General features: G+C 41.8%; 1 protein-coding gene across 50 annotated transcripts in view; it reads right to left on the bottom strand.

The window, feature by feature from the left end:
* Window positions 1-25,840, bottom strand: part of ZBTB20 (zinc finger and BTB domain containing 20) — a 746,634-nt gene that overhangs the window by 21,587 nt on the left and 699,207 nt on the right. For 26 of the 50 annotated variants that reach the window (XM_070243773.1, XM_070243783.1, XM_070243765.1 and 23 more), the window contains 2 exons: window positions 19,958-20,121; window positions 19,396-19,583 (listed from right to left, as the gene is read on the bottom strand). In XM_070243773.1, the coding sequence (XP_070099874.1) occupies window positions 19,396-19,583; window positions 19,958-19,968 (199 nt within the window). In that variant the 5' untranslated portion in view covers window positions 19,969-20,121. The remainder of the gene's footprint in view (window positions 1-19,395; window positions 19,584-19,957; window positions 20,122-25,840) is intronic. The other 24 variants (XM_070243799.1, XM_070243808.1, XM_070243790.1 and 21 more) reach the window with 1 other exon arrangement.

Raw genomic sequence — 25,840 nt, 5'->3', positions numbered from 1 at the left:
AGATGCTGCGTCCGTGGGTGGGATACAAAAGTGAACAAAAGGATCTACTTAAATTCAGAGTGTGCAGTTTGAACCTGGCTTTGGATAGGCCTTGAAGAGGGATCTCTATGTTCAAATATTCAGTTCGTAAGTTAGTCCTTTCTTTTGCTTGAAAAGAAATTATAAATTTAAAACGTGTTTCTATAAAAACCAGCATCTTCTTACTAACCTGTTCTTCTTTTGATCTCGACATCATCATATACTTATTTTAAAGGAAAAACAAATTTTTCACGTTACTGAGTTCAAAGATCCAGCATAACTCCCAGGAATGGCATTCCTTTGGAAAATATCATCAACTGATGATGAAGCATAGTTAGGTAAGAAATTAATTTTTTGACTTTGGGAAAACTTTCATCTGAACTTCAATGAGTGAGAAAACAGAACCCCATAGCGTCATTTTAGAAAAGCTTTCTGACTGAAATAATCAGAGATTCCCAGTTCACAGAACTTCCTTTAGTCCTCTGTGGCTGCACTGTCTGAAACTGCTTTTGAAGCAGACTTTCAGATTCACGCTCTAATGTTCACTTTGCTTGTGTCTTCCTAGAAAAAATAAGTTGCTTCCATTGTGACAATTGGTTTCAAGCACTGCTCTCTTTGTTGGTAGGAGGGCGCCAAACTATTTCTCTAAGGAAAGTGTGGACTTGAGTCGTGATAGATCGTTTTACTGAGGAATGAAGGCCTTCCATCTCAAAACGACAAGGAAAAGCCAAGGAAAAAGCTAAATTTGTTTTGCTGGATGACTGGTTATGATGGAAACACAGTTTAAGCATCTTCAACTGATGTGGGCCGGCTTAAGAAAGTAGCTGAAACTATGTCTCAACAGCCCATCCAGGGGAATATCTTATAGAACTAGGGCAGGATTTCCTTAAAAAACAATCAGATGTAACTTCCTTTTGGCTCATGGTGAGATGAAGAAGAAACTAAATAAGTATTGTCAGAATCTAAAACCTTGGGAGGCACTGATCAATAAGTGAAGTGGAAGGCACTCTTCATGATTGTTCTAAGAAAGAGTAACATACTGTATTTTTATTTTGTTTATTTTTATTATATTCTTTATATATGCTTTTAAATAATGTTTTATTATATTATTTATATATTACAGGAAAAAACATATTAAGCCATAAGAATCTTCTATAGCTCTAGGTAACATTCTAATTATCTCATTTCACTTCACCAATTTGATTTAATCTTAATTTCTCATTTTTCCCCAAATAAAACCTCTGTGCCAATCCAAGAAGTTGGACATTTTGCTATCTCTTGAATGTATTGTATTCATTCTCAATTCTTTTCTTCTGCTGAATTTGTCCTGAGTTCTGAAATTATTGTGCTTTCGCTACTTACCAAATCTTATGTACCGTCCGAGAACCCTATTCAAAGTTCTTCCTTTTGTGGCTCCTTCTTTGGTTACTGGAGTCTGTCTTGAGTTCTCTCCTTTCCTAGTTCCCACTGGTTGGTGAAGTAATAAACTGAAACATTAGTTTCTGGTTTTTTTCCCCACTGAATTAGAAAACTTTCATAATAGGCAATTAAGAAAGGCCAAGCCTTGCACACAGTTCTGGGCTCCCTCACCCCTGGGAGTTGTGGCTTCAGAGCCCAAATCAGAAGTTAAGCCCCAAAAACAAAGCCTCAAGACAAAGGGCTTTGTTTTTTGAATGTAGCTCCTTTAAGGGCAATTAAGCTGGGCCCTTTCTGGGGTGAGGAGGGGAGCCTGATGCTGTGGAATTATACTGAGTTGGCCTGACTGGGGAGAAAAATCATCAACTTCCCTTCAAATGGGGAAGGTGCAAGGCTCCCGCTTGCACGCAACTCCAGTTGGGGTAATTGCTTGGCACCCTTCAGGAGGCTGGACATAAAAAGGCACTATCTTGAGAGGAACTGTGTTAGTCGTGGGGCTGGGTCCATGCTCAGTAGCAAGCACCACTGTGAAGGGCATCTCTAAACCCAGCTATTGCAGCAGTGCCTGGTAGTCAGATGGATCAGGTTCAATGGCATCTTTATTGGGTAGACAAGTGACGTCAATGATGGAGACCACCATGGACCAAGGATCTGACCCCTCCCTGGATTCCACGAGGCAAGTCTAAGCGAGGGAAGGGAACCCTGAAACTTGACTGCATTTCTTGCTAACTTAGTGATAGGGGCCTTGGGTTTAATTTTCTTTAGAGAAATAAGGAAATGTTTCTTGCACCTGAATGTTGAGAAATAAATCTGAACTTCCAACAACATGTACCACACAATTTAGTCCTTAACAGTATATTATTGCTTATTGTCTCTTTTCATTTTTTTCGTTTGTGTCTGTTTTATATCTGTAAGGATACTCTAAGCTTCCTGAAGGCTAGTACCTTGCCTTGTTAAAACTACAATCACAGCTACAACTTATTGGATCCCTCACGCTGCCCAATATATTTCTGTACAGTGAGTAGGTCCTATCTGAGTATTTGTTTGGCAACTCTCCTTTGCATTTCAAAAACATGCTGACAATAAATGGGAACCTTAGGTGCACCTTTTCTCTGACATATGTCTACATGTTGTAGCCCCCGGGGGTCTTTCCACCCCCAAAGTTCCACGTAATGTTCTTCTCCCTGTCCTTTATTACCCTACCCATCTCATCGGGAAATAGCCACAGTTCTATTTTCAGTATGAATTTAAGGTCCAAGAGTTGGTTTTTTACGTGTTCACTGAGTTTTCCCCAAACTGTGCTCATTCATTTATGATTTCTGACACATGCCACACTCTCTCCATCTTCCTGATTCCATTTCCCCCAAGAGATAGCTCATTGGATCCTCCTGTCAGCCGAAGATTCAGTGGAATTCTAAGTCCGCCACACCTTGTAACCCAAAGTGAGAAGAGAAGACCAATCTGTGATGTGTTATAAAAATGATCAGGCCGAACTCCCACCACTCTTGCCTAACTTAAGGAAGCTACCTTGCTTGTTACAGAGACATCTGTCAATCAGCTGTGATCACAGGTATTTAAATTTGCATAAACAGTGTCAGGGATTGTTTAGAATATATTTTCACTTGATGGCCACTGGGTGTCCTCATTTACAAAGTAAATATGCAATATTTAGTGTAGGTCATCAGAGAGAATAAAAAAACACTAGTTTTCTCTTCGGCCTTTATACACATTGGGTATAAATTTACTGCTGAACTCACAACGAGGTCACATATTACTACTGTTTAAAAGCCTTCATGTCAGACTGTTAGAGTTTATAACCAAAAGTAACTTCTGCAGGTTCCAGACACCAATTTACAAGGCAGTTTCCTCAATAGAGGAGACTGTGATCAAGCTATTAGAATGAGCCCTTATTCATTTGAAAATTGGCATGGGATTTTGACTATCTGCCGAGAGAGCCAGCAGAGAGGAGCAGAGAAGGTCTTAATTTATTCTTGAAAGAAAAGAGAACACCAAATATCTCTATGGGATATTTGTTAGATTCTGTTTTTATCTCAACTTTTCTGAAAACCAATTAAAAATAATAATGAGAAAGATAAAATATGTCTTCTGCCTGGAAAACCTGAAATAATGTGAAAGATAGGACAATGAGCCGGGTCTCATAATGATTATCAACCATTTCATATCTAAAGACAAAGGATTAAGTTATTCCTTTGTGGACCAGTTATCCCACCTGTGAAATGAAGATGCTTGTGCTTCACAGGGATGTTGTAGGACAAATGAAATAGACTATGGAGGCATGTAGGCTTCCTAGGAAGAGAAACTGTACACAAGATCGATTTAAGGCATTACTAATAGTCTAACAGCTGTGTGACTTGTCCCTGACGGCAGACAGGAGTCAAGGCCAGAGCTCACGCAGCCAACGAATCTTTACTGATTCAACTACTCCAAGGTGCTCAATGTGATGCACTACTGGGCAACCACACTGTGTGCTCCAAAGTGATTTTTGCATGACTAGGATTGTCCATGCTCCTAAATTTACATTACATACAGGTCTGATGAGATTCTTTCCTTGCACAGCCAAAAGGATTTCCACCTCATCACCTTGCAAATACTCAAACTTGAGATACAGAACTACTACTGAATGTATAACAATACTTGCCTTCAAATGTTGCACTTAACCAACTAGCTAATGTTTTTCAAAAGCAAAGTTAACTTTACTGGAATATTTTTTTTCACTGTTCTATTTCCCCTGCTTAATAATTACTGTTTGGCATGTCATTTCAGTATATAAATTAGCATACAATTCTGTGCCATGACCAACAATTTATACAGATGATACCAGGGAAACTACGAAGCTCCATGAGCTATTCCCTGCCTTGCAGAGATGTTCTCTGGTCTTACTGGCTTTGCTTAACAGCCTTTTCTGTTTTTAAAGGACCACCTACCCAAGCCTCTAGTACAGTCGCCTGTAACTCTTAATCAACTGTTTAAATCTGGGACAATGCACAATAGCCAGGTCACTTACACCCTGAGATTCTACTAAAGGATCATAGTGCACTCAAAGTGTATGGACGTCTCTCATTTCTTCTAAAGATCCTTAAATTCCTGGGATGTCTAGCATTTTCTGACTCTTTAATTAGTAGATTCATTTTTGAACTACTGTAACCCCAAAGACACATATCTGCAGGGTCCTCCTGACTGCGTTCTCCCCTAAGCCTTTTCTCCTTTCAATTTCCTTAGTTTGCTCCTTTAATTTCACTTTTAGAACTTCTTGAGGCTCGGTGGCTGAACACCACACAGCGCAGGTCTTATCTGATGTGCCGGCGCCTGGTGTGGTCTGAGACACACTGGTGTTTTGTTCGTGAAGTACAGGACTGATGTTCTAAAACCTAGACTCCAACACAAAGGAGATCATTAGCTCGTTTTAAGTGTCTCTTTTCTTCCCTCCCAGCCTCCTCCTACCCACCCCAATACTGCCTTAGTTCTATGCACTGGCAGCAGATGGCAACCATATTCCAAAGCTGAGTGTATACAAAATCACGTCATGGAGAACAGAGTGGCTTCAAAGTTAGCTTTCTATTCAAGTGGGATGGCGGAGACTTCTGGAGGAGTGAACTCATCTCTCATTCATTTAATCCTCTATTCATTCAACCGGGAATTTGTTTTCCTACACATCCGTCTACTGTCCAGCCAGTTGAGGGAGGGCGGGCATGAAGAACTCTCTTGAGGGCCCTTCCAGCGGGAGGGCACGAAGATTCCATGTCAAGCTCTTGTTTCCCTGGACCAGCTCTGCCTGCTGCTGATCAAATCCTGCCATTCCCATGAGAGGAGCTTTGGAGCACTGTGTGGGGGGCAGATTTCTCAAGAACTGTCTCCTTGCTAGATTGACAGTCACATGCTGTGTTCCCCAGACAAAGATTAGACCCAGGAAAGGGGTGAAACAAGGAGGAGGGTGTGGGGTTGCAAACCAGTGAGCAGGATGGTAGGACAGTAATGGAGGTGAGAGTGGCAAAACCTTTCCCTGTTTGTTGTTTCAAGGTTTGCTGGAGCTTTCGCCTAATCATCTGTTTAAGCATCTTGAAAATAAGTGTCTATTTTCATGATATCTATCAAAAACAGGCACCAGATTCTACTACAAAGTTGACCTTCACCCTGCCATATTGCTACTAGAATCAAAACATGCAGCAGTCCACAACCAACAGAAAGCGATTCTGCTTTCCCAGCATACAAACCAGAGGGTCTCTGTGACCCTCTTTGTTTTGAAGGTTTGCCGAATGAAAAAGAATCAGGTGAGAAATCAGTACCTATACTTTTACAAATGAGTGAAATGCTCACAAATGCACTATTCTCTTCCTTTTGCTCCTTCTCCCCACCACATCCATTCATTCAACAAATATTTGCTGAGTACCCACTACAGCTATGCACTCTGCTAGGTGCTGAGGATCCAGCAATGAACAAGATAGACAGGATTTCTGCCCTCAGGAATTCTTCCGCCTGGCCAAAATAAGCATTTAATAATTTAACTGCTAGAATGTTATTTGAGGAACAGGAATAATTCATCTTACCTAGTATTTCTTCTGAATCTTTCTCAAACATATTTCTTGAAATCTCCTTTAACCGAGAAACTCTGGCTTTTAAAGCTCTCTCTTTCTATTGTTATATTCATTCCTTTCTTGGCTACAATGTTGAGAGTTCAGCTTGCAACTGCTATCTTTTTTTCTTTTTTTTTTTGGTAGGACTATAACCCTGAGGATCATTACTTTTCAAGCTACACACATATTTTCTCTGTAAATATTGTACCATCTAATTTGTGTCTTTGGATTCTGCTGATTAGCCATCAACATGTGATTTAAGGAAGACTGCATACGAGATGCAGAAATCATGACTCGGTAAGTTCTTATTTTAAAGCTCTGACTTGGGATTTATACAGACTCGCACACAATTGAGGTTAGCATTTGATCTGCAAACATTACTAAGAGACTTGTAGCTCAAGTTCCACACTCAGGTGTCTCTGGAACTCCATACGCAGCAGCAAAATTGCTCCAGAGTTGAGAAGCAATTGTCCACAATCATCTCCACGCATGATCAAAACCCACGTGGGCACCGCGGGACACAAGGCTCACTAAGGACAATGAGCCAACAAGTCTTACTGAATTTCTTAAGATGCCATTTTTTTCTCCCTACTGCAAACTGCTTCAGAAGGGAAGCAGGTCAGAGAGTGGGGTGATTAAGAGCAATCCTCCTCTGCAGTGTAACATTTAGTCTTCTAACTTTACCTCTATTTTGAATTATTTCAAAATATTCTGAAGCCATCAGGCAGACTTTCTTTCAAACAAGATAAAAGATGTATTTCTTTGGTTGTAAGTACATCTCTTTGCAAGGGGCTCTCTGATGTGCCAGCCCAGCAGGTTGCCCATTCTAAGGGCCCGATGTTTTGGTCTTTTCAGCTATTAGGGCTGGAAGGTGGCTATGGTGAGAGGACCCCTAAGGGCACACAGTAAGGGCACGCACAGGTTCTACAACGCATTCTGAGGAAAGACAGTGCACAAGTCCATTGTCTATAATTTGGAAGTCTCCCATGGATTAGAATGCACTGGAGGACAAGAAGGAACTTAATAGGTTAATACTATAATAGAATGCAAATAATACTTGAAACCTTCCCTACACCAGGAAGAAAACATTCAGAAAGGTTTTTTTCACTTCTCCGAGCCACAGTTTCCTAATCTGTAAAACGGGGTGTTTTGTGAGAATGATATAATGTATTTGACACAGAGTGGGTGCTTAGTGAATATTATTCCTGTTCTATTTTTAGAAAAATTCAGAGAAATGGGAGAATAAAAGAAAGCTCATGGAGAGGCTTCCCTGTCTCAGAAGGGACGGGAGGGCCCGGCCTTCTCCTGCTGGCAGGAGGGGAATGGCTCCCACACACTCTCCTCCTCAGAGCTGGGGCTTTTGTCTCGGTCATTCCCAGGGGGAAGCAAGGGCACCTGCTACAACCTGCATTTATGTTGCATCAATTTTTAGTACATATTCCCTTAATGATTTAAAACACTTAAACTATAGCTAATGCTCAAACTGACCGAGTGCTGGCTGTCTGTCTGGTGCTGTTTTAGGGGCTTCACATAAAGCATTCCATTGAATTCTTATAATAACCCAATGACATAGATACTATTTTCACTCTCATTATGCATATGAGGAAATGGGAACACAGGAGCTTAGGTAAAGGCACGTAAAATGCATTCATAGGCTGAAGTTCACACTAGAAAGAGCAAACAACTAGACCATGGGGCTGAGAAAAGATTTTCTGAGCAATACATGGTCCAAGTCTTAGTCCATTATCAACATGTTCAAGAAATAGCTTCAGATGTCTGTTATCATCCCGCCCTGCCCTGCGGGCATATTGAAGGGACCTGAAAGAGCATCGGGAGTCAGTCTGCATTTGGATGCTAGCATCAGACTTCTCCTTCCTGCTTCTTAGTTTCCTCTGGAGGCCACGTTTGAGGATGCAGGTTCTGACTGGGATATGACCTGGGGAAGGGGTTCTTTCATCCTTTTAGTTCCCTGACTCCAATAGAATGAAAGGTACACACTCGTGTCCCAGAACAGCACACCCATAGGCATGCGAACGTGTGTGTGCGTGCACATCTTCCTAGGAAGTTCATGGACTCAGAGAGGGAGGTTCACTCATGGCACCAGTGGTGTCTAAGGCCTCCAGGTCAAGAATTCATCCTCTGGAGGGAGGGGCGTACCAACTGCCTAAACCCTCTGCTTGTGTCACTGCCCAAGGACGCCAAGTCTGCTCGGGAGTGCCTCTCTCAGCCTTTAACTCAGGATTACGAGGCTGCTTCAGGAACCCAGGATCCAGTCACCCCTCTGGTATGTGTAGGTCAGGAATAAAATGGAATCGGCTAGATTTCTGGGCATTTTCTTAAAATTGGAAAAAACACCCAGGCCTGCCTGGAGAGATGTACAGTATTTCCCCGAGGAAAGTATTTCCCTCCATCCTTTCTCCTGGGGTTAATTTCTAACGGTTGAAGTTCAGCATTTGCATGTGTATTTTCCATGAGACATGGAATTTATGCTCTGTAGCTCAAATTCACATACATCTTTGTTCCATTGTCTCCCTTATAGCCAAGTACACAGCTGAGATATGATGCAAAGAGAAAATAACTGATTATACAGGAAAGGAAATGATTACAGCAAAAATCTGAATGACAAAGTTAACTTGTTAATTCTTCAAATTCTTCATGTTGTTGGCTACGTGCCACACCAAGCTTTCTTAAAAATTCTGTACGCCCTGATTTAATGCTGCCTGAGATCTTGATATGAAACTGATAACATGAACCTGGCCCAAACCACTGAAGAGAAATGAGAAGGAGGAAATTCCTTTTTGGGGTTGGAGAGGAGAGGAAAATCTCCTCAAGGTCTATTTTGACGTCAACTATGAATTCATTCTTCCTTGTGAAATTATAAGGAGTCATATTCAAAATTCTTCCATGTGATTATTTATATAACTTCCAGTAGTGATAAAATAATTTTCTTATTTAGTTTTACAGATTATTTAATGGCAGAGTAAAGTAACATTTGGTTCAGTTGGTTCCAGAGAAGCATTCTGAAATAGAAGTAATTGTAGATATGTGTGTCCAGGTGACGGTGGCATTAGGAGTGTCTTTAACTATCAAAGAGTGCAACATGATCTAAGTAAATGACTTGAAAAGGCCACACAAATAATGAACTTGAGGACGTACAATGAAGGAGTATATGAGAACAACACATAGGTTAGTTATTAGTAACTACAGAGCTACCTGAATTGGACCTATCATGAAAAAAGTTCAGAAAAGGTGGCATTTTAAAAGGAGTATGCTTTCAGATAACTTGCTTAAAAATTTTTTTAAAAAATGTAAATGCCCAAAGTATACAATACCTGTCCTTTGCCTAAAGCTCAGAGATTACTGAGGGTAAGTGAGTATTTGTGAAGACATCCGAAGAAGACATGGAGCAATTCTTTCACAGCATTAGTTCTTATCAGCTAAAAGGAAGAGAAAGCAACGTTGGGAAGAAGTAGAGAAAGAACTAATAGAATAAAATTACTGACTCTTTGGGTTTGGGTAGTGACTTCAAATTTTCCTTACACATATTTATCATTCCAACCGCCCTGTAAAATGGGAGGTCTAATTCTTTCTCACCTCGCCTATTTAATGGCAGTCTCTTAAACACTGGTTTTTATTCTTCAGTCTATAAATGGGCTGGCGACTCCTGTATTGTAAAAATCTTCAGTACCCTGCTTTTGCGTTACCTGTTCGTTACTTCTTTTGAAAGGACTAAACTTCTTTAAAAAGCACTTTACAATTGTTGCTTCCCCATTCTTCCTCTGTTTGCTCCTGACGACTTTTCATGGTGTTTTCGTCATGGATCTGACTCTGCTCTCTTGACAGCCTCCAGGAAGCTGCCAATCCTTGGTGCCCCCAGCACCCAACAATGCTGACCCTGCCCCTCCCTGAGGGTCTCTCTGCGCTATCCTGGTTTTCCTCCTATATCTCAGACCCTCTTTCCCTTTCCTCCTTTGACAGTACTTCATGCTTTTTCTTTTCTTTTTTTTTTAAATCACTTATTGTAAATATTCCTCAAGGTTCTATTTTCCTTTTTTCTCTCAACAAAGTCGTCTTTGAATTTACTCTGGCATTCACAGTTTAAAGTATGGCCTCATGACCAAAGTGTTTGTTGCCCTATTTCCAATCTTCTGCTGTGCTCCAGCCCCCTATTTGTGACTCCGTGTTAGCTGTCTCCACTGGGTCTACCCCTGGGATCTCACACTCAGCACTGTATAAAACTGAACTGCATACTATTCTTCGAAACACTTCCTCTTCATCTTCTCTTTTTGATATCTTGGAGTGATCTTGGGTAATTTCCTCTCTTTTACCCAATAGTCAGCTCCCAGAGCTGTCCACTCTCATCCACAAAGTCCGTTGAACCTGAATCGTCCCCATTCCTCTTGTCACCAGCCCCCTTCAGGCTACCAATAGTCTGAACTACTGACAAAGCTCCCTGTGCTCTCTCTTCCCTCCAGTCACCCCTTCCCACATCCAGGCATGTTCCACATCCTTGATGTTAAATTAGATCTTCCCATAGCAAAGTCCTGGTCATGGCAACCCCTACTGAAAACCCTTCCACAGCTCTGCACCAGAAGGCAAACTCCTTCTGCCTTACCCTAGAGCCTCACCTCTGATAAAATTCTGTTCATCTTCCAAGAGCTCAAATGGAACCTTCTCTGATAAAGTGAACTGGATGTTACTCTTAACTGGATTATAATGTATCTTATGAACTTTCTAACTTCTATCTAAGATAATACTAATTTGAGGACATGTACTAAGTTGTAAGATTCTTGGTGGCAGGGTCTACTTGTTTCCACCTTTATCCTCCTTCAGAACTCAGCATTCTGCCAGCCACATAGGATGCACTCTACACAAGCTTGCCATGTGAGTGCATCAATGCTCTTGTGCATCCAGGTATACGGGGACGCATCTGTAAGCACCCTGCAGGGCGGCTGTTTGTAAATGTCTTATCTTCTCTACGGGACTCAAAGTCTCTGAGCGTAGGGCTCCAGTTTATAAAGCTGCCTCTTGCACGATACTAGCCTTGGTCCACCACACTGAAAGCATTCAGTAAATTGTTGGATGAATAGTCCTCACTCCCTTTTCATTCAGAAAACAGAAGTTCTCTTAGAAGCAGACTCAGTAACAGACAGCATCATATGGAGGGAGGAGGCGCACGGTTCTATTTTGGCTCTTCCACTCACCATGCTGGGAACCTTCTGGTGTGACACTTGCCCTTTTTGGGCCTCAGTTTCCTCATCTGTAGAATAATGGGTTTAGACCAGGTAAGCTTTAATCTCTTTCAGTGCTGATAAAAAGTTCTACCTGGTACACAATCCTTAGAGAGAACAAAGGATATAGAAGCAGAAGAAAAGCAAAAAAGAAAGCAGAAAGTGCTTACTCAGCGATGAGGTGATAAGGGGTGTGACTATGGTACCTTGTGTGAGGTAGTTTGTAGAAGGATCTGACTTCAAATTTCCTTAAAGCAAGGAATTCGTAGAATCTTTATGAATGCTCTCACATGTTCCTGAATGATCCATCTCCAAGGGAAGTCATGCATGCGTTATTTATTTATTTTTTAAAGTCAGGATGTGAGAAGCCCTGGCAGATATGGAGGAACACTAATTTTATATAACGGAATTTGCCACGAGCAGAGGAAGCACATATGAAACTGTCACTAGCAGCTGCAGATAAGAATTAAAGATGTCCTCCAGCAAGAGATGAGATGGCAAGATGAAGAATAGAGCCCTGAAAACCAGCAGTTGGTCGTAACAATTCTGTGTGGACAATCATAAGCACATTCATGCAATATCCGGGGGAGCAATATGGCCTGGCATAACTCGAGGCAATGGGCCACGAGACCAGATTTGCCAAGGGACCTGGGAGGATTTCTTTTTTTTTTTTTTTTTTAATAATTTTTTTTTTTTAAAGAATTTATTTTTTCCCTTTTCTCCCCAAAGCCCCCCGGTACACAGTTGTATATTCTTTGTTGTGGGTCCTTCTAGTTGTAGCATGTGGGACGCTGCCTCAGCGTGGTTTGATGAGCAGTGCCATGTCCGTGACCAGGATTCGAACCAACGAAACACTGGGCCGCCTGCAGCGGAGCGCACAGACTTAACCACTCGGCCACGGGGCCAGCCCCCTGGGAGGATTTCTTAAGAGGACAGATTGCTAGAATCTGGGAGACTACGAGTCAATGACAAGAGTTCCAGCATGACACTGAGAGGTGACTCTGTGGCTCCAAGAATGCACCTTTCTCATCAAGAAAAGCTATTTTGAAATCTGCTCATCAATAAGTTATCAGCAGGTCCCTCAGAATACTTTCCTACCTCTACTGACTGCATGGAAATAAGGACAGTTTTTGCCCGTTAGGAAATAAATGGGCGTCTTGCTTTATTATTTATTTGGAAAGCAAATGTCTCTAAAAGGGACATAAGGTTCAGCCCAGCTGAATTTTAATGATGGCAATGGTACTCAAATATAAACCATTCCATGATTAAAATGAGGCATCAGAAGGTCTGAGTACCGTAACTGAACCGCTTTGTTTTCTGAGAACACCGTGCTCTTTCTGTGCCTCTGCGGCTCTGCTTCTGTTCCTTCTGACTGGAATGCCACACCCTCCCTCTTCTACTTCACACACATTTCTTCCTCATGATCCAGGTCTAATGTCCCCTTCCCTGCGAAGCCCTTCCTACTGCTTCAGCTCCCTCCTTAGGAGCGCGGTAGCTTTTTGTTCATCGTCGAACACCTTAACACTGCATTTTTATGGCCCCTTTACAGGGTTATAAGCTTAGTAAAGTGTTTGGGAGGACTCTGAGTTCCTAAAGTGAGGGATGGCATCTTGTTTATACCTTTGCCCTTAGTCCTAGCTGAGGACTTGGCAGAAGCATGGGTTCAATTACATTCGCTGAATTTCTGAATGAAAGAATGCATGAATGAATGAGGCAAGAGTGACTACCAGAAATTACTGCATCAAGGGGCCATGGAAGACATCCAATTAACTTAGCATTGTAGGGAGAGGGCAAGGTTTATTAAAAAAAAAAGGGACAATTTTAAAAAAAGAGGTAGATGATGACATGAAACTCTAAGAAATATGATTTTTAAAAATAAATGTGTCCCCAGATATACAAAGTGGAACCTCAGGGAAAGAAGAACAAATAAAAAAATTAACTGGCCTTCCAATGTCTAAGCGCTGGACTAAACACTGAAACCTCTAAATAAGAGGGCATCCAAGGCAATAAAAACAATTCCAAAGAGACTGTGTATCAATTAACTCAGGCAGAAAGGTGACTTTCTAAAAAGGGAAATACTATCTTTAAAGAAATGAATCCACACTTAATAGGTACGAGGTTTACTTGGTTAATGAAATAGCAGAAAACAGTTTCAAGTGTTAGCAATGAAAATGTAAATATAGAATTCTTTATCGGAAGTAGAATAAAGAGAATGTAGGACACTTTGGGGACAATGAGAACACTTAGTTCTACCAAAGATGCTCTATTTACTGTTTCACTGACATGGAATCTGTTAGAAAACGAATAGCAAGCCATAGGGTAATAACTATCTGTGGTTGCTTATTCCACCCCATTTTTTGGCTATATTTCTTCAGCAAATTAGTGTGACCCCAAAATGTTTTCAGGATTGTCCAACTTGTCCTAAATTCCATAAATAAACTCTTTCAGAGGATGCTGTTTTTTGCCATGTCTCTATTACGGTTCTTCACAGATGGACCATTTTTGTCCTTCCAAAGTCTAAGAATAACTCTTTCAGTTATCAAGACATACCAAAATCCAGTTCAGCTGCTCCTGTGGGATTCCAGTTCGTTCAGACACATCTGCTGAGATACATGCATTTGAATCCAAATGAAGCTTTTGTTTGATTATACATTTTGAACATTTATGGAGGTTTTTTCGGGGCCAAAATGTTTTTCATTTTTTTTGGCACTCCAAACAGAGATCTTTAGTTATAAACACTGCCTTCTGAGCACCTCCAGCAGAAATCCAATCTTTTCATGCGAACAGGTGCCTCAGGAAGTTTTTGGAAGGTTTTACACTGAATCAGCTTTCCGATTGGAAACTTTCTGAACACGCAAATTTGCCAGAGACCTTCAGACTTGCTTGAGCAATCTTCACTCATACAGACATACATTCACACATACAGACAGCCCGAGTGAAGGCAATAAGAGCCCTGGAAAAACCGAAGCATCTTTCTGAAAGTTTAAATACCATACGCCACCACACCGCACGGAAAGCAATACATGACAGGAGTGATCGTGCACAAAAGCAAGAACAGAGGTTCAAATTCTTCATGAGCGTGTTCCCCTTCAAGTTTAAAACCTTAAAGCTTTACATGAGCATTTAAGCCACACATCCTTTCAGTCAAAATTCCATCTCACCCAGTTTCGAATAACTGCTGCAGTATTTGAGTTTTTAAACACCGTACCTTAGAGTACTGCTACCAATTCCTCTTACTCGCAAACTTGTTTAAACAGTTCTTTTGAAACAAACCCTTCCTTCTCCAACACAAATAAGTCAACAAGATTCAAAGCTAAAGGAAGAACAAAACACTACTTTCCAAATCGGGGGTGCTTTGGCAAAACCCATATCTTACCTGACTCCCTACAATTTTTCTGTTCCAGGTTGAACATAAACTGAAAAGTTGTGACAGAGTCAAGTAACTTTTTAAGCCTTAAGCCTGAAAAGTTATTACATAGTAAAATCCTTCCCGCATTGGGCGTGCCCAGAATTCGGGGGAAGTCTTCTTTCAAGTTGTTCTTATGGCCTGGACCAGATGCTCTAAGGTGGCCAGAAACCTTTGTCTACACCCACTTAGCAGATTTCTGGCTCTTTGTCAGGGACTAAGAGGTTTATTTGCAGGAATGAATCATTTCCTTCAAAATATCCTTTACCCTATTTACATGCTTGCATATTCCTTCCATTTTGTTTTCCCCCTGCAGCTTTACTAAGGAATTAATTATCTAGAAGAGCAGGAACATACAGTAAGTACATCTGAGATACAGGATGAGACACAGTATGTCATCTATTAGGCCTGGCTAAGACCAGCAGCTGATGCTAAATGGGAAGGAACATGCACCAAATGTTTTTTAATCACAAAGTTAGTAATTAATTGCTCTTTAAAATACATTTTATGCTTCTTTCTGTCTGTGTACATGAAATGCACATTTATTACATGCCAAAAATTACAACATTATGGTTTAAATGTGACTGGCACGGAAGTCCGGAAATCAGAGTTAATGTTCCCACAGCAACTTTAATTCTGTCCGTGTGCACATGTAGAGATCTAATCGTCTTCCGTTCCAGGATAATACATATAGACAGTTTGGGGAGGGAAGCTAAAGACCCATATCCTCAACTGTAGTTACAGGAAAAAACAAAGGATAAAAGCTGAGCTCCTTTCCACATAGGTGGACAAAAAAACAACGTCCCCAGGCCGGGTGTTGTGCAGTCAAGGAATGAAAGACTTGGCTGTGGTACGGGCAGTCAAGGGGACGGTTTCTGTTGCTGTGGGAACCTGAACTTTGCATTTCCTGACTTTGGGGTAATTAAAATGTCAGCCTTAATGTGGCATTAATGGAGTTTGCCATAAAAAAATCCTCTTTGTTTTGTTCTCTGAAAAATTGCTTGAAAAGTTCAAACTGAACCAAGTGTACTAAAATTTTTAATCTCGGGGACTTGGACGGGTGAAGCAAAGGGCTGGGAGGGGGAAGGCCGATGAAGGCGGATGGCAAGACAGAGAGAGGGCAGAGCCCCCGGTCTCCTCGACGGTGTGCAGCTGCAGCAGTCATGCTACCTACAGAGCTAAAGTTAAACCCACCCACACAACAGTTTGGTGAGGTGTAAAGGTTAAATTAAAAATAAATAAAAACTGCTAAAGTGTAAGTGTGTCTTGGCAAGGACACAAAAAATGAGATAGGCTGATGAGGCCAGAGCAAAACACGGGAGGGTAAGTAACCACGGAAGTCAGCTTCCTACAAAAGAAAAGGTAGATCTACAGCCATAGGTAGGGAGGATGCCAAAGCGGGGAGAATCCCTTCTCTCTTCAAGGGGAGCCTTATTTGGGGGAAAACAAAATGGGAGAAATATGCAAGAAAAAGTTCTGGTCGCATCTATCATATGTTACATGTCTGTGCTCTGCTGTAGCTTCATAGTCCGCGAGAAGGGCTTCTCACGGGACAGCCTCATCGGCTCTCCTGATTTGATTGAGTCCTGTGTCAGCATGTGACGGGAGAGCTCGGCTCAGCTCACCCTTATCCCGTTCAGTGGGTAACTGCTATGTCAAACACCTAGGGGTTTTGTCACCTTTGCATTCTGAAACTCATCTTAATGCCTCCTGTTATCATTGTCTGAGTTTGTTTACCGCTAGATTTTTAGAAACGGTGAAGAGGTGACAAGCTAGGAGATAACGGGGGAATATTGCTAAAAGGAAATTGTTGGTGCAGAGCAGCACACAGTTCAGTAGCAATCTTAACCTCATCGTCTCACAAAGGAAAGCATTTCTCAACCATATTCCTTCTTGTGTTGACCACGACTGGGATCTTTTGCCAGATTTGAAGTGGCTCAGCAGGTTGGATGGTCAACTGAGAATTTATGGGGTCAGACGTGGTCTGTGCCCTTTACATGCAACATACTGTGGCTTACACGCCCTCCTCAGTTCCTATGCAGAGCTGACGCTGCCTTTGTGGGGTTGCTTCCTCATTGTGTTTTATTACCTAGTCACCAATAGGAGTGGTTGCACATTTTCAAAATGCCCCTTTAGAGCCAGGAGTGACATCTCTGGGCTTGGAACAGAGCATCCAGGCTGCTCACAGTGACAGCAAATCCGTAAATACCCCTCAGTGTCTGAGTGACTTAACTACTGAGCATGTCATTCCTCTATCTGGGTGTCAATTTTCTCAGTTTTCTCATCTGTAAATTGGGAAGAAATATAATGACTGACAGGAAATGGGCAATAAGGCACGACTAAGAATAATTTTGCAAAACACATGACAAATGAAAAGGTGCTATAAAAATTCAGGCACTTGTGAAAGCTCAGAACACCATACACTGGTGGAATCTTTCTGAAGTTAAAGAGACTAGCAAGTCAAGGGCACTATTTTTAAATGCCCCAAATCTGCTAGTTCTAAATAGGAACTGAATATTTTACCTTAAAGAAATTAGGCTTTTAAATTAATCTATGGTAAGAATGACATTTGAAAGTAAAAAAAAAAAAAAAAAAAATCCTCTTGAATGCAAGAAGAGCATCCAAAAATTTTAACAGCTTAAAATAAACCTCTTTCCTGTCTTCTCTCAAGAAATCTCCAAATGGACAGATTTCTGTGAATCTTTCCTAAAAACAATTTTCTTCTAAGTGTAGGCTCAAATCAGGACAAACTACAATCCAAATATATTTGGAGAAAAGTATAATCAATTTAAACAACAGGTTGGGGCTGAGAAGACTAACACGTCTTAATGGCAAAATCAAAATGACTTTCTAAACAGCTGGAGATTAGGTTTCTCTTCCCTATTTGTTCTCCTTCCAACTGCATTCAGACACTGAGCTCAGATCCACTGGCTTCCTCCGGGTCACCAAGGAGCTGTGTATCGGCACCATGCTTGTACAGTTCTTTGTACATATTCCACGCTAACCCCAGGGCCTGGTGGGAGGATGCTCATGGTAAAGTACAATAAATGAAGCTCAGGGCTTTTACTATTCAGGAAAACACTGATTTTGCTGCAACAGGGGATTTCTGGGCTAAGGCCATTCTATGCAATCTTCCCCATAAGGTGTGGCAGAAAGCCAGGCGACGAAGCTCTGTGTGCAGGGGCTCCAGGCCCTTCTCCGCAGGAACAGGCTACCTTCCTGGTAGATAGGGACAGTGTGCACATGTCTATGGGCACTGGGCCATGTTACTTTCCAATTCTTCCTGTAATTACTATTAGGCTGGAGATTGCTAGGCAACAAGGGCCAAGGATGTTACTATTACGACAGTCCACAGAACACAGTCCTGGCTTCTGACCTCCAGGTTTCCCTATGGAAGCAGCAACTTTGTACAAATCACACGGGCTGTAGAGATTTTGATCTTGTTACTTCTCTTTTCACTTTCTAGTGACAGCTGGAGTGTGGTCTCAGCCCAGCCACGAGCAGAACAAACTCCCTTCACCCCAACCCCAACCCTTAGGTCTTGTCCTTTTATCTAGAGACGATTATGATGAAGCAAGCAGAGAATGGAATCTCCCCAACTCATTCACCTCTTGCCCTCTTTGCAGAGTTCTACATTTGTTTTGTCAGAATAATAACAATAGGACATTTAGAATCTCATTTCCTAATTAATAATTTTTGTCTTCGTGGACAGGAAAAATGGATCCTTTTTGAAAATAAAACTTTCTTGGTCTTATCTTACTCATTCTAAAGAAGAATACGCCAACTTTGCCTGTTACAAGACATCCTCTATGGAGATCAGTTCAGAATAGTTGTTGGGTATCTCAAGACTAAAAGGAATATTCTTTACAATTGTACCCCAAAGTTATTCCATTCCTTTCCTTTGTCAACATACGTGTTTTTTCTCTCTGAGGTATTGGGTTACGTTTCAGAAACAGAAAACAATCTCCTAAACGTGATTTATCAACTTTCTTAAAATAGAATTTGAAGAAGTGACTCCCAGATTAGTGAGAAGACAGCAAAAATAAACAGCAATGGAGTGATTTCAATAGCGACGATCTCATTAAGCTGCCCATTTCCAAATTTAGCCTGTAGGCAGTTTTTTTAATTAAAAAATATTTTTAACCTGAATTCTTATTGGCTACGTGAAGTCTGGGTGGCTTCTGAATTCTTGGAAGCCATTCTCTTTTCTTCTGTAAATTTATGCTATCCTTTAACCACTTCAAAATAAATTAAAAACTGGAAAGACAGAAATTCAGCCAAGCTGCATGAGACTCCAATAACTAATGCAAAGCTGACTTGTGTTACGTAATTTCAAAATGGATGTTTCCTTGTGTCTAACTGGCCTTTTGAGGTCCGTATTTGGTTGTTCAACTTAGTCATGGTGGAAGTGCCGTTATTCAGATCACGGGGACAAAAGAATAATTAGAAAGCAGCGACACAACTTCTTTTTTTGAATTAATGTTATGAAAGAGAATGTGGTTTGTGTCATTAATCAGCCTTTTGAGGCCAAATGGTTGGTCCCCTCGTTTTAAAATACATTCTAGTTTTGAAAATACGGACGTTGGCTGAGTCAAAATGGTGGCAAGTTACTTTTGGCTACTTGAGAAGACCAAATGGAAACAGCTTGCTCTGAATGCAAAAAAGCCAGAACCCAGGGGAGAAGCATGCTCCAGGCACGGCGAAGACACCATCACCTTACTGGTGTACTCACAATCAGATGACCCGGTGTGAGCGTGAGAGTTTGTCAGTGAATGTGTTGAGTGGATGAGGGCTGGGTCTGGAGACAAAACAGCTTCAAAGTTCAGGCAGGGAAGGCCCGGCTTGGCGCTGGATCCACCCGGCTGAGTAATCTCATTCTCCTCAGATGCCTTCTGGTTTTCAGCTGTCTTGGGTTTCTTCCTGAAAATAAACAAAGGGCCCTTTGAAGGAACTGACTGCATATTTGGGAAAAGGCATTTTTAGAATCTGTTAAAGATAACTTGATTTTTTTTTTTTTCTGAGGGGGGATGGGAGGGAGTCCAGTATGTCCCTTGTTTTAAAACAAGCTGATTCTTGTTTTTTCCCTCCAGTAATGGCCTAACTGGGAACACATGAAAGCATATGGGCCAAGCAAACAGCACCACATTTGGACTCTGTTGGCTGCATAAAAAGACCCTGTCCCAGAACTTTAGACAGCTTGAGCTACGTATGGCTGACATTATCCAAGAAAGCATCCTTTTTTTTCCCCCTTAAGAGTTTTAACATGGTCTGGAAAAATACTAGTGGAGGTTTACCGTTCTAGCATTTGTCAGGAAGCTTAGAGACAGGACCCGTGGAGTAATGGGAGGAGCACTGGACTGGGAGTCAGGAGACTTGAGCTATGGTACTAGCTGTGCCTCTAACTTGCTGTGTGGCCTTGGGCACCTCACTTCACCTCTCTGGGCTTCAGTTTCCTCATCTGTAAAATAAAGGGCTTGCATTAGAAGGCCTTAAAGGTTCCTTCCAGCTTTAAGTTTCTATTCATGGAACACATCATGGAACATTCAACTTTCTTGCTGTTATTAGATTTCATTTTAGATCAACACATAATTTCAAATCACAATCTAAATTTTCAGGCTGTACCGACGAGAGGGGGTAGTGACGGAAGTTTTTGTTAAAGTAGCAAATGAAAAGTACAAAGAAGAGCTTCGATTCCAGTAGGGAGAGGGGAGGTGTCACACAGAGATCCTCTATTCCAACTCTTTACTCATCCAAAGCTTAAGATTCCCTTTAGTTTTTGCTTTAGTGCACGATCCTGGAGTACAGGAGTATGATTGCGTGTCTAGGATGTGAGGAAGAGATGGGTAAAGAGAATTAGAAGGCAATTGTTGCCAATTGTTATTTGGGGTCAGGAATGGGAAGCCAAAGAGCTGAGCTATTGGTCAGCTCCAGTCTCCTCTCCCTAGGACAATGCAACTGATAGAAATGGATAAATATTTAGTTTATACTGCATGGACTGGAGGCCCCGGCCAAACTTGATTATTAGTCACACCTTGAACATTCTCCCCAAACTCCTTGGCTCTGTGCCTTTTTCTATCACTGTGTGTCTGGTGACCAGAGAAAGTATTTTATTTTATTTTTTGGTAGAAGATTATGTGTGGTACAGAATTTGTTGTGAGTAGATTTGTTTCCGTGTTTTCCTTGCTTCTACAAGCATGGCAATGGACTTGTTATACAGAGTATTTTGTGTTGAAATTTGTTATACTGGGTAGTTAAATCTGCCCTCGCAGAATATGGTGTTATGATTAGCATGCTGTGCTTCTGGTCCAACAGGTTGTGAAATCAAATCTGCTTTTTCAGAGGGCAGGAGGCAGAGATGGCATCGAAAGACGAAAATAGAGGAGAAGCTTTCAGACATATTTTTCGGTATGGAGGAAGCCAATATAAGAGAAGCAACAAATTACAATGCTTTCCCAACTGTTTGTTGAGTCCATGACTACGGAACTAACCCCTAAATTTTGAGTGTCTATGTGGACCTGGATCCAAGGAGCTGGTTTCTGGTTGTCAGTTTAAGAAAGTATCCAAGATCGAAGTCTCTAAAGCTCAGCTCCTTTTTCTACAAAAACCAATGTCTCCTCTAAGGTCCCTATTTCTATCACTGTTGTCTGTCACCAGGTTCGTCATCAGATTGGAAACCTCAAGGTCATACACATTCCCTGCCATAAATCCAGTTCGTCAAGTCCTGACACTCCTGCTTCCGTCGTGTTGTTCATATCAATATTTCCTTTCCCTTTCCACTACTATCCCCTTAACGCTTCCTATTTAGACTGTTGTTGGCTTTCTAGTTCTCTATCCTCCCTGACTCCTCTAGTCCTACTTCTTTGTATCCACCAAATCTGAGATGATCACAGGAGCCCGACGCTCAAGCTGAGTTCCGTATCTGCTCTAACCTAGCTAGAGCATATTGGCCACACTGGACTCTCAGATTTCTTGAGTATTCCCAGAACATCCCGGGGAGTCTACAGCCTTAGCTCTACATCGTTGCTCAGGTTATTTCCCTTGCTTTGAATGCCCGTTTTTTCAACTCTAACTGTTGAAATCATACTTATCTTTTATATTTACTAAATGTTGTCTCCATCCTGTAACTGCCTTGATTCCTCTCTACCAGAGAGAACTTCTCTCTTGCTCTCTCTCTCTCTGAAATTCTCCTCCCTCCCACCTTTCTCTGAAATCTCCAAATACTTTTTACTTCTCTTATTTTACTCACTAAAGTTTGTTTCAGTAATGGTTGTTTATGTGCTTATCCATTCCATGAGACTGTAAACTCTCTGAGGGTAAGGAAATGTACTAGTTATTTTTTAATTCCCTGTGTTCGTTTTCCCTTCCTCCTTCCCCCTACCATTCATTTATTCATGTATTCATTTCACCAATACTTATTATGTCCTAGGATGGGTCAGCATGGGTTTAGGGCACAAAACAAGCCTGGTTTCTACCCTACCAGTCTTGCCATCTAGTGCATAGCGTTAAGCTGGGAGGCTTAGACAAAGCTCTCATTCAATATATGTTTGTTGATGGAATGGAATAGAGCTCAAATTAAAGTATGTTTTGAGAATAGTCGTAGTCTGAATCCCAATTAAATTTCCTGCTCTTTATGCAGCAATGAAATCTACCTTGACTGGATGCTTTTCCTCTGAATCCATGAAGGGCATTGGATAAGAATAGGGTCATTTTGCTCATGAAAGCTAGACTACTTCTTCCTGAGTCATTTAAATATCAGGATGAAACGTGAATGACAGATATCACTTAGAAAAAAATATTTCTCTCCGATGCTCACAGACAAGGCCTAGGCTAGTTCTAGCTGCGAACCTCAGGAAATTAAGGAAGCCCTCTTTCAAACACGAGTGCATGGTCAAACGACCAACGTTACTCTTTTATATTTAATGTTGCGAAAATTGTCTTGTTCTTTATATAAATGCCCTTGCTTCCTTCCCTAGATTTGATCTTGCTTCCTACCTGACATCTTGCACCACACCCTCCTGTTTGTCGTCTTGAGGATCACCTTTGGAGAACATTCGTAGCACAGAAGCATTGGAATCACCTCTATGAACAGAAAATACTGAAAACTCAACCTTCTGGTTCACACCCTCATTTGCCTAATATCATTTTACTTGTCCTTATACCACTGGCCTGTTTCCCAATTGCACAGATAACAAAGAGCCGCTCACTGTCCTTAGAAGCAATTCCCGTCTTACTCTTATAGTTCTCTTCGACTCCTTTTCCCGGAGCTGAGAAATACTAAAACTGACCAGTCTGTGCAGTCTGTAGACATGCACAGGTGCTGTTATTTTGACCACACTTTCGTAGTCCATAGTTTATTAAGGAGGAAAGAGCAAGTCGTGTAGTAATTAATCGAAAATACCTTCTTCAGTTGTGTAAAAAGAGCTATATAAACATGGCACATCTGAGGGCGGCTGGCCAAGCCTCTGTGGCCATGCCTTTCTCCCTGGAGCCTTTAGAGGGCAGCAGCACACCGGCCGAGGCCACGCAGCATTTCAGAGAGGCGAACTCCCAACCAGACCAGAACCTTCCTCCTGGTCACCATGCCAAAGGTTGGTTTGCCAAGCGCTGGCTGGTCAGCCTCTTTCTTTTCAGTTCTTGTTCTCTCTCTCTCTTTCTCTCTCTGTTTCTCCCTCTCTCCCTCCCTCCGTCAATGTTAAAATTATACACTCTGATGAAGTCGCCCCTCAACCGGAAAATGAAAGCTCCAACGAAAAAGTTAGACAAGCCAACAACAACAAAGAAAGAAACCGGGAGAAAGGGGCAAGGGGGCTGGTGAGGGGGAAGGATTTCAGAAGGAGAAAAGGGCAGATGTTTTGTAAATATATGCAAAGCAAAACTGGGTGTACCCTGAACACTTCCACAGAGAAACAGACCAATCATTGTGCACTTCCTCCCGCCACATTGGTGGAGTTCCGCATTCAAAAAACAAAACAAAACTGTGGCCGTAGGCACCTGCCTTTCAACGGTCAGTTCTGACATTCTGACTGAATATCTCCCGATTGTCCAAAGAGAACAAAAACATTTTCATCTCCCCACTGCAAACATTTCTGTGAAGAGAAAAAGGCTGCTTCAAGAACCAGGAAGGCGTTTTAAGGTGACTGGCGGCTCAGTTAGCCTGCAGGACCTACTGGCTTTTAACTCTCATTGTGCTGGCCCTGGCAACAAGTTTTGGGCTGAAACATAGCAGTGAGTAAGGTTGTGGATGATGTTGGCACTTTCCTTAGTAGACCATATTGCATGTGGAAAGAAAGATGCATTAAAACATATTGATGAGATGGTAGGTAATAAGCATGTTAAATGCATGGAAATTAACCAGTGGCATTTGATGTATATATTTCACACTTCTTCGCACATATTGCACACATACAGTGATGGCAATGCTTTCTGCAACATATGGAAAATAAATATTTTATCTGTGTAAGCTCTTATCAGGCTCCAGGGGCTGTTGAGACGAGAGTGCTCTCTTCTATTTCCCTCTCCCAATTTTCTCTCTTCGCTGGGCTCCCACCCTCTCCTGCACATTAACATGCCTTTCACTTACTCGCCTGGTTGGATAGGAAAGAATTAGTCAGAACCTCCTTTTGATAAATAATTACTTAGTCATTGGATCATGATAATTTAGAACAATGATGTCCCTCCCCCTGGATCTTTTTGGAGTGACAACCATTTTCTTACTCTCCTTCCCAATAATACACAGAAAAGGTTTAGTAGAGTGTTTGGGGAGGGGGACAAAGGAGAGGTGGTAGCAAACTACCCCACTGGGGGTTGGTGGTAGAACTGAGCTCCACCATCTGGAAGCTGTGTGCCCTAGGCAGATTACTCTATTTCTCTGGGCCTCAGTTTCCTTGTCTGTAAAATGGAAATAATACCCACCCTCTAGCGCTGATGTGAAGATCAAATGAGATAATTCATGCCAAGTGATTGGCACAGTGATGGCACATGGTCAGTGCCCAACGCTGGGAGCTCTCTTCACAGAGAGCATCAGTTATGCGGTTTTTTTCATTTCAGCTATAAGGAGGCACTTTCTTTATTTAGTAATCTTTTTAATATCTAGATTTGGGCAGGGGCAAATGGATTGTAATTGCAGCAAAGGCAGAAAGAGTGCTAGGATAAGCAATCCCTTCTTCTATGCTTTGATCTTACCATATGACCCTCTTGACACCTTCTTTCTGTTCGCGTGTTTGTCAGTGCTGCTCCTCTGCCAAGAGCTCCTCTCCAAGCTGAGGTCAAGCCAGCCACACTTGGCCTATAGAAGCCCATCATGCCTGAACACTACGGTCTCTTCACTGAAACCAACCTTCGACACTCTGGCTGATCACGTCTTCTTACAACATCTCCTTTCACTACTCGGTCTAATGTTTCAGATCCATTTAAGATGCTTTTGTGATTAAAACATTTTATTCTCTCAATTTTTTTTTTAACCTTCTGGGCAAGGCTGATTTATAATGTTTTTCAGTGTATTTCTCCCTCACTGTATCAGTCAGGATCCTGGCAAGAAACTTATGGCACTCTCAAAGGTTTGACCTGAAGAGAGTTTAGTGAAGGGACTCTAGACTGGAGGGACAGAAAAGGTTAAGGGACCCTCGGGGGATGGTGAGGCAGCAGGGACTAGCAGCAGTGGAAAGCTGTTAATCTCAGCTTTAAACTGTTACACTCAAGGAGCAAGGAAATGAGTGGTGTTCTCTAAGTCCAGTCAGAACTGGAGTTGGGGGTGGGGAGTGGGCTGCACTAATAAATGCTGTGGCCCTACTCCCCTTCCACTCTCCCGTCTCTAGCTGATGTCTCCTTTTGGCCAAATCCAAAGGGAAGCCAGAGAAGAGAGCCTGAGTAATGCAGTCCAGAGAGATCAGCCTTCTGGGCCACCAATCAGGGCAGAGGATGGTTCTGGGGTTTTGTGGCTGTGTCGGGGGTGGAGGGAGACGAATCACATATCTGCTCTTTCCCTGCCCCCTTCCCTTCACTCCTTCCCTCTCTACTTTACTTTCTGGAAGGAAAGACACAGCAAAAGAAAATGAAATCAGTCCTGCCTTAGTGTCCATGTTCCTATTTTGTCTATTTGCCCTTTACAGGGGAAGAACACTGAATGTCAGCTCCATAAGACAGGGATTTTTGTTAAGTTTGCTGCCATTACTCTAGTG

The sequence above is a fragment of the Equus caballus genome, chromosome 19 (assembly GCF_041296265.1).
Source record: "Equus caballus isolate H_3958 breed thoroughbred chromosome 19, TB-T2T, whole genome shotgun sequence".
Classification (NCBI taxonomy): Eukaryota; Metazoa; Chordata; class Mammalia; order Perissodactyla; family Equidae; genus Equus; species Equus caballus.
This window is presented reverse-complemented; position numbering and strand designations above follow the sequence as displayed.